This window comes from Impatiens glandulifera, unplaced genomic scaffold, assembly GCF_907164915.1.
Source record: "Impatiens glandulifera unplaced genomic scaffold, dImpGla2.1, whole genome shotgun sequence".
Classification (NCBI taxonomy): domain Eukaryota; kingdom Viridiplantae; phylum Streptophyta; class Magnoliopsida; order Ericales; family Balsaminaceae; genus Impatiens; species Impatiens glandulifera.
Window position 1 is genome coordinate 88,520 of NW_025919648.1, and position 9,908 is coordinate 98,427.

The 9,908-nt window shown below is 40.7% G+C and overlaps 1 protein-coding gene across 1 annotated transcript; it reads left to right on the forward strand.

The window, feature by feature from the left end:
- The first annotated feature begins 3,855 nt into the window (after window positions 1-3,855).
- LOC124918299 lies at window positions 3,856-9,115 on the forward strand. The gene is made up of 5 exons (XM_047458492.1): window positions 3,856-3,904; window positions 3,946-4,316; window positions 4,384-5,169; window positions 5,285-5,932; window positions 8,744-9,115. Exons 1-5 carry the CDS (start codon window positions 3,856-3,858, stop codon window positions 9,113-9,115), a joined length of 2,226 nt encoding a protein of 741 aa, XP_047314448.1.
- Window positions 9,116-9,908: the final 793 nt, after the last annotated feature.

The window sequence follows — 9,908 nt, forward strand, 5'->3', positions numbered from 1 at the left end:
ATCAAGAAGTTAAGCTGAATACTATAATAACAGACACTGGGAAGGTGATCCGACTCATTCAAGTTTGGATCCCAAAGGGACTAATCAACCATGGACCCAACTGAATGTGGGTACCAAAAGGGTGTAAATACTTTTCTTTTACAGGTTAGGAGAAGCAACCGGCTAAAAAACTCGGAATGGTATCTAGACAGTGGATGCTCAAGACACATGACCGGCAACGATAAGTTACTAGCAGACATCACCTATAAAACCGGAGCGGTTATCACATTTGGTGACAACTCAAAAGGTAGAACCGTGGGCAAGGGTAATATTGTCCATGGTAACTTGTCTATAAATAATGTACTGTTATTAGAAAACTTGCATTTTAACTTGTTAAGCATCAGTCAAATGTGCGATGTAGGATATAAAGTCGAGTTTCATAAGAATGCATGATCCGAACTGGCTCTGGCATAAACGGCTAAATGACATCCTTTTAACCGGTAACCGAATGGGAAATATATACAAAGTTGATTGGAAAACTGATTTTGAAAAACATGTATGCATGATAGCTGGAAATGATCCGAACTGGCTCTGGCATAAACGGCTAAACCACTTAAACTTCAAAACAATAAATTTCATATGTTCTAGGGATTAGTTCACGGTTTTCCAAATGTCAAGTTTTCAAAAGATAAAGTGTGTGCTGCATGTCAAATGGGTAAACAAATAAAGTCATCTTTTAAAAGTAAAGGAAATTATAAATCTGAACGGTGCTTAGAACTCCTGCATATGGATCTGTTTGGTCCGGTTAGAGTAACTAGTCTAGGAGGCATGCAATATACCATGGTAGTTATTGATGATTATTCTAAATTTACTTGGGTAACATTACTAGGCTCTAAAAATCAAGCAACACCAAACCTGATCAAACTGATTTTAAGAATACAAAATGAAAAATCTATTCGGGTAAACAAAATCAGAAGTGATAGAGGAACTGAGTTTATAAACAGCAGATTAACTACTTTTCTTGATGATTCCGGTATTAGACACGAGTTGTCTAGTGCTATAACTCTTCAACAAAATGGCCTGGCTGAGAGAAGAAACCGAACTCTCAAGGAAGCCGCAAGGTCAATGATAGTCGATTCGGGTATTGCTCAAAAATTTTGGGCCGAGACTATGAACACCGCATGCTACACTCAAAACCGATCTTTAGTAACTAAACGTTTTTCCAAAACTCCTTTTGAGATATACTATGATCGAATTTCAAACATACTATATTTTCGAATTTTTGGTAGTAAATGTTTTGTTCACAACAACGACAAAAATTATTTGACCGCTTTTGATGCTAAATCCGATGAAGTAATAATGTTGGGATATTCGGCTGTAAGTAAAGCATATAGGATATATAACACTAGGACTTTAACAGTTGAAGAAAAATTCCACGTTGTTTTTGATGAATCGGTTGAACGAAACACTACATTACCCTTCGACCTTCACAACAGAATGGAAAACTTCAATATCTATTCTGATGATGAAGATGAGGTTCCGGTTTTTAAACGTTTTGTCAATGATCAAGCGGTTGACGCTGAACCTCAGCCTGTTCAAGCTGCTTTACCGCAGAAATTTGACTCTTCAGTTTCAACTGTAGAAATCGGTCGGTCTGACTCTACTCAGCCTACCGATCAGTCTAACCTTGATCAGCCAATCGAAAGCTTGGTAGACACGTCTCGGATAAATCTCAGAAGAAACAAAAATCATCCTCTTGAACTAGTAATAAGTAACATATCCTCACCCGTCCGAACTAGGCAACAAAATTTGGAACACTATGAAAACTCAGCTTTCATATCACAAATTGAGCCGAAAAAGGTGGATGAAGCATTGTCAGTTCCCGACTGGATCCTAGCAATGCAAGAGGAATTAAACGAGTTTGAGAGAAATAAAGTCTGGTACCTAGTACCTAGACTGAAAAACAAACCGGTTATAGGAACACGATGAGTATTCAGAAATAAACTCAATGAAGACGGTTTAGTTACGAGGAACAAAGCCCGGTTAGTGGCTCAAGGCTACAAACAGGAAGAAGACGTTGATTTTGAAGAATCATTTTCCCCTGTAGCTAGACTTGAGGCAATTAGAATATTTTAGCATATGCAACTTTCAAAAATTTCAAAGTTTTTCAAATGGATATTAAAAGCGCTTTTCTAAACGGTAAAGTAAACGAAGAGGTGTATGTCAATCAACCTCCAGGTTTCAAAAATTCAGAACACAAAAATCATGTTTACCGGTTAAACAAAGCCCTTTACGGCTTGAAACAGGCTCCAAGAGCCTGGTATGACACGTTAACACAATTATTGTTTAAACACAAGTTTACAATAGGCTCAGTCGATAAAACACTTTTCAAATTTGAGAAAAAGGAACACATATTGCTTGTTCAAATATATGTTGATGATATTATTTTTGGATCAACCGATCCAAAGCTATGTGATAAATTCTCGAAAATGATGACTGACAAATTTCAAATGAGTATGATGGGAGAACTAAGTTTCTTCCTAGTACTTCAGGATTAAGTATATCGAGACCGGAACGTTCATAATGCAGCCGAAGTACACAGCCGAACTACTGAAGAAGTTTGGAATGGAAACATGCGTTGAGGCGGCTACACCAACGAGCTCTTCCGTAAAGCTAGACAAAGATGAGGATGGTCAAGCCGTTGACATCACAACATATCGGGGAATGATTGGATCCTTGCTCTACCTAACAGTTTGTCGACCAGACATCTTGTTTGCTGTTGGAGTATGCGGGAGATTTCAAGCAAATCCAAAGCAATCACATTACACCGCGGCTAAAAGAATATTGAAATATGTGAAGGGAACTCAAGATGTGGGACTTTGGTATACAAAAGACTCAAGCTTCAACATCATAAGTTACTCAGACAAGGATTACGCAGGATGCAAAATCGATAGAAAGAGTACAAGTGGAACTTGCCAATTCCTGGGTGACCGGCTCGTCACGTGGAGCAGCAAGAAATAAACCTCAGTTGCAACATCAACCGTAGAGGCAGAGTACCTAGCAGCCGGAAGCTGCTGTGCACAACTCCTCTGGATCCAACAACAACTAAGGGATTTTGGTGTAATAGCTGAAGAATCACCAATATTCTGTGACAACACCAGTGCGATAGCGATTACATACAATCCGGTGTTGCACTCAAGAACGAAGCACATTGACATAAGGCATCATTTCATCTGGGAGCATGTTCAAGAGAAGCACATCCGTCTGGATATGTCTCAACCGAGCAACAAGTAGCTGATATCTTCACCAAACCGCTACAGGAATGTCGATTTCAGCGATATCGACGAACACACTGCGGAAGAACACAAGGTCGTGCTGCAATCGTTAAGAGATTCTGGACTAGAAACATATCTTTCTGGTCCGTTCGTCGTGCACCCGACGGAAGTTGTAGAGTTCTTGGCGACGGCGACTCTAACGAAGAGGACGGTCTCCGCCACTATGAACGGCAAGGCGGTTAATATCACGGAGGAAATCTTCTCAGAAGTGCTCGGTTTGCTAAATACCGGGGTGGACTTCAAATCAAGCCTGATAGATGCAGAATCGAATGCTGTCCGGTTGGCCATCTCAAGTGATGACAAGGATCTGGTAACTCACTCCAGCCGGAAATACAAACTCAAGCCGGAGTTCAGATGGCTGCTGAATATAATTTCAAGATCACTTCAGGGTAGAGGAGGCAACTTCGATAACCTGACCAAGCTGAAATTAAAGATGTTGATGGCGATTGTCCGCGGTGACAAGATCGACTGGGGAACCGTTTTATTCGAACAGTTCTGCGAGATGGTGGTAAAGAAGGACAGACGGGTCTAGGCTTACGCCATGCAGATAGGGAAGATCCTACATTTCCTTCATGTTGAACTTGGTGAAGGTGAACCGCTTCCATCCGGTAATGTTCTCAACTCTGAACAGATGAGCAAGAAAACTGCAAAGCGGCTAAGCCGAAGTCATCCAGAACCAAATCATCAAAAGGAACCAGCTCGTCGGCACCGACTGGTGAAAGTTCAGAACAAGCCGATCCTAAGAGAAAGGCGGTTCAAGCCGAAGCCCAGCAGAAGAAGGGACGAAAGAAGAAGTCGGCGAAGAAAAGCACTCAGAAACCGGCAGATTCCGGGAAAACGATATCCTCGGACAACTCACCAAAAAGAACAGCAAATGTCTTTCAACCGATCCCAATCAACACAGTTCATCTAAACCCAGCCAAATCCCCATCATCAAGGCAAACCGAACCCTCGGGGAGCCAAGAAACTCAGTCAAAGTCGAAGGAAATTCCGACTAAAGAGGTTAGTGTTCATTCTGAAAACTCCAAGTCCCCGAACAAAAACCTCGATGAAATAATGGCCGACGTAGGTCATATTGGACGTGGTCCAAAACATTGTTCATGAAACCGAAGACGACGTGACAAGTCTTCTCAAGCCAACTGATCGGGTTGAGGTACCCGGTCAGAGTGAAATCCATCCGGTCGAAGAAACGGCCAAAACAGAAAACATCAACCGTCCGGATCAGGAGGGAAATATCAAAGAGAAAGAACCATCTGTTTCGGCTGGGGATAAATCTGTTCCAACCGAAACAACGCTCCAATCGGCTCAAGACGGGCCAACAAATCGAACAATCACACCTGAAGGTCCATCTCAGGTTAACAAAGGAAAGGAAATTATGCGTGAGGACTCTTTGGTGCAAGGAGACAATGAAACCCAAACCGGTTCACATACTATGACCAAAGCCGAAGTCCTCATCTCCATAGAAGAAGAGGAGGAAATGTTCCAGAAGTTCATCCGGGATATGAACAAGGAAGCTGAAGAGTTGGCTTCCCCGTATCATCTATGGGTCAAGTTACATTGTGAAACAAGGCTTTCTGACATGATTCCCGAACTTAGCGGTAACAAGCACTGGGAGAAACTCTTGGATTTAGAAGAAGAGACTCTAAAGTTAACGGGTACCGACGTAATACAAGCCGCATTCTCCAAAACTATGGAGATACAAGAATACGCTCGGTTACATGTAGTAGAAGATGCCATGAAGGAGGCAGAAGGGGCAGAACTAACTCCAATGGAGTCAAGAATGCTTGAGCGGTTTCATACGGTGCGGAATAATCTCATTCAGAATGTTGACCGGCTCGAAGCAGAATGGAAAGACGTGTGCAAACATGTCTTAACGCATGCCGAATTTTTCAAAGCAAACCCTTCTTTGTTACTGGGAGTCCTCTAAGAATGCAGAAAACTGGAGCAGCGATCCTCCATAGAATGAACAGGCTCAGGGACTTGAGCAAGTGAAGGGAGTGGTTGTTGACACCATTATTTCTTGTCTCCACAAGTACAACATTGCTACAGATGAGAAGATTGCAACCGTTCAAAAAAATTTGACCGAAACCGTCTGGGCATCAATTCATTCTGAGATTGAAGAAACGGTTCAAACATCAATCAAGTCAATGGTCGCCGAATCTGTTAAAACCACAACCGCTCCTCTACTTGAAATGATGCAGGCTATGGCAACTCAGATTGAGGAGTTGTCTAAACTGCAAGCTGATAAGGCTCAAGCGCAGATCCGTGCTGATGCCGAAACAGCCAAGAAACTTCAAGACGAAGACGAGGAGAGAGAACGGTTAAGAAAGGAAACCGAAGACAAAGATAATGAGCTGGCTAAGCAATACAATGATGAAGAAAAGGCCGCTCAACCTGAACCCATACCAGCTCAAGCCTCGCACTCTATGAAAACGAGGAACAAGAACAAACGTAAGGCGGTTGTGGCTGTAATGAAGCTGGCGGAACAAAGCGGTCTAGAAGAGATTCAACCGGTCGGACAATTCGAGGAACCTCTTGATGAAGAAGAAGAGGATATTACACGACTCAACCGGCGAAAGAAGAAAGCAGTTGAAGCTTCAACCGCATGTCCAAGCTCGGTCCGATAGTTGCACAACCATCTCGTCCATCCAGACCAGTAAGCGACAATTTTGGGTTCAACAAGCGAACTCCCGACATCTCAAGTGTGTTTGTCGGTTGGCGCATTGACGCTGAAAGAAGGGAACAAGAATGGAAGGCGAGAGAGGAGGAAGAAAGAAAGAAGAAAGAAAAAGAAAATGGGGGATCATCCAATCCTTAGCTCATCTTCTCTTTTATGAACATCTTAATTATACTACTTACTGGTTGTTTTATTTCAGAACTCAGTTTATTCCGTTATTTTTTTTTTAAAAGCACTGACTTCACTACACATATTATGAAAAATCAATTTGTTTTGAAATTTTTCTTCAGAAAAATATCAAAAAGGGAGAAATTGCTAAACACATTTTTCAAACCGGTCATACACTACAAGTTTTGAATATTTATTCTAAATAATCAAAAAGGGAGAAATTGATAGAAAAATTAAGTAAGTTAATTTTCAAACCGGCCATACATTACGATTTTTGAATATTTATTCTAATAATCAAAAAGGGAGAAATTGATAGAAAAATTAAGTAAGTTAATTTTTAAACCGGCCATACATTACGATTTTTGAATATTTATTCTAAATAATCAAAAAGGGAGAAATTGATAGAAAAATTAAGTAAGTTAATTTTTGAAACCGACCAGAAAACTAAACTACTATTAAATCTTATGTGCAGGAACAGATCGACTCGTATAAACCGGCTGAAACTGCATAAACCGGCTGAGGACATATAAAAGCAATCTGGCTCCAGATGATCAATCCATGATCAAGAGAAACCGGTATTAACATACCTCAACATCCTCAACATACTGGCTAGCAAAGAAAATTTTACATTCCAAGCCAGATCATACTATGAAAGAGTCAACCGGAAACTACGAACTACAAAGATGACGTAATGTGACGAAATAAACGTTTCTTGGGAAAATAAAAGAAGATAAGATCCGGATCAGAAGCATGCGATAAAAACAATGATGAACTGCTGATCCGAAGATCCGACTCAGACAACCGGAAGGTGCATGCCTGACACGTGTCCAAATCTGCAAGCCGGCTACGTCATTTATACCCGAGAGGTATCTACATGCTTGCCAAGTGTCAGGAAGTTGAAACGTGCAAGCAACCTCTCTGAACTGACGTGACTCTAAACTGACCAATCCCACGGTGAGAGAAGAAAGTGACCGTTGGAATGCTTTTCACTATAAAAGGAAGACGAAGCGACCTCATTAATAAGAGTGATGAACATCTTAAGAGAGAGAAAGAAATCTCACGCGCGATCCAAACTTTGTTGTTTCATTTTACCGAAAGCTTTATTTGTGTTGTATTAGTGTATTACATCAAGAGTGAGTTGGTGTAACCGGCGAGTAGCGAGTTAAGCTCGACCTGCAGTATAATTGTTGTAACCTTGAAAGTTAGTGGAAATCCTTCTTATAATCTGAGAAGAAGGGGTGACGTAGGAGGGTTTGTTTAAACATTCATAAAAATCTTGTCTCGTGTCATTTCTTTTATTTCCGGCTTACTCACTCTCAAAAACCGAACTATTACCAACCTAAAATATAATCCTTAACCAAACCGGTCCACATATTCCATCTAACCGATTCCTTGTTAATCTCATCAAAACTAAGTCTCATACGTTGCTTTAGACTGAAACAGACATTTCCTCCCTTGAACCCGGTTCAAGAGTCTGTGACAGTCTGTGAAGTGCTGAGAACGGTTATAGTCTCTAACCGGACTATCACCAAAGTGTTGTGTGTTGTGTAAGCGGCCACCCTTCAAAAAAAAAGTACATTAGGGAATTACTAAAGAAGACGTTTGTTGAGGAGAAGACATTAGTGAAGGAGAAACGTCTTCTAGCTCTTCACACTACCGAGCAACAACAACTTCCCTTGGTTAAAGAGCAGGCGACTCTTCACACCATTAAACAAGAGTAGCTCTCCCCTACTAAGGAGCTGCCGCAAGATGCTTCCTCATCTCTTGGGAAGCTTTCAACTCATGCTTCTGATTAGAAGTCCTCTATTTAGAGAAGAAGTCTTCTATAGCTGCTGAGCAGTTCTCAACACATACTTCCAAGAAGGCAGGTTCTGTAGATGCTTTTTAGCTCTCCTTTTCTTTGTCTGAGAAGTATGTGTTTAAAATTGCAGTGGAGATCTCTTTAGACAAGGTACATTCATCGTCTGAAGAGAGGCGAGCTTCCCTCGAGTTCAAACAATTAGTCTCCCTCAAATCCAAATGATCAACTCCTCCATCCTCTAAGAAATCCCTCCCAGCTAAATCCTTTCATTCTGAAGAGGTCTCGGGATTTCTCAATGATCTATGCGCTAAAATTGAAGGAGCATACAGATAGTCTCGAGCATTGATAAATATGCCTCGAGCCTCACCCTCCAATAGAAAACCTAAGCCGTCTAAGATCGATGTAAGTTTTTGACCCGACCCTCTTCGAGTCCTCCCTTCAAGTTCTCATTCTTCCAATTCTACTACCACTACCCGTGAGGATTCCTCTCCGAGAATGATGGATCTTCGAAACTTCATCATTGAAGCTCTTGCGCCTATGCAATAGAGCATCAATGCAATCTTTAGTAAGTTGGAGATTCTAGAGAAGCATTCTACTTTGAATTCAAAGGCAACAACCGATGTTGCCACAGTGCAAGCAAAGGTTTTTAAAGATATATCGAGGACTTCGGTTAAAGTATCGATAATGAGAAATAAGATGAACAGGATGAAGTCAACTCTATTCTCAAACTCCTTCGATCTTCACAATGAGACAAAGTCAACAATGGATATTTTCGGCCTTTAGTTGCTCGAAATATCCAAATCTCTCAAGATAGAAGAAGTTGAGCAAATTGAAGATGCTGATGCAATAGCAAAATGTTTTCAAGCTAAAGAAGCTACTGAAGCCGCTAAAGTTGTTAAAGCTGCTAAAGTTGTTGAAGCCGCTAAAGTTGTTGAAGTTGTTAAAGTTATTGACCCTGATATTGATAATGTTAAAAAGAGGGAAGATAGAAATCTAGGGGGAAGAGATACTTGCGGTTGGAGCACTCGAACCAGGAGGAAGCCAGACCGAGGAGAAGGCCGAGGTGCAGACCGTGGAGGAGGTCAACGAAGAAAAGTTCGATGGGAAAGTCTTCTCTTCGGCGATCTAATCGAAGGCGGTCAAAATGAAGACTGAAGCTTCAATAATTAAAAGGGAGGAATCTCAAACTTTGTATATTCTATGTATTTCATATTTATACAAATGTCTTATTTACTTTTAATTGCGTGTTTTAAACTTAGTTTTAACATCATCAAAAATGGGGAAATTGTTATATTAAGTTAAATGAAGAAAAACATATATTGAATTAAGAGAGAAATAATTAACTAAGTTAAAATAAGAAAAATGTTTTAATTGATTAAAATGAACTTAGGTGAATAAAAACAATTCAATCAATGCAACATAGTTTTGATGATGAGTTCATAAGTAATAAAACTAAGTTGTGCAAATGTTTTATGCGCAAGTATAGCTCAAGAGACGCTTGTCTTCATCTCTGGTCTAAAGAATTGCGCGAACAGACGTCTCACTTAAACAGATGCCTTGGTCTGAAGAAGTGCGCGAGCAAACGCCTTGCTTCAGCAGCCGTGTGAAGAAGTGCGCGAGCACATGCCTTGATTCAGTAGCCGTCTAAAGAAGCGTCCATCTATTTTCACTATTCATCAGCATATCAAACTGTAGTGTTCGTTATCTACAGTCTGTCAAGTTAGCTTAATACGGTTAATTTCCACCTACTCGATTATTCTACTAGCCCGCGTTGTACCTTCTAGTACACCACGTTCTACCAAATATTCCGTAGTACAATATAGTACGCCACGATCCAACAAATATATTCTTGTGTACGATCTCATACACCTGGCATACATCTAACAGAAGTCTATCACGTATCCAAGAGAATGATTCGAATGTTTCTACACTTCAATATATAAGGTGA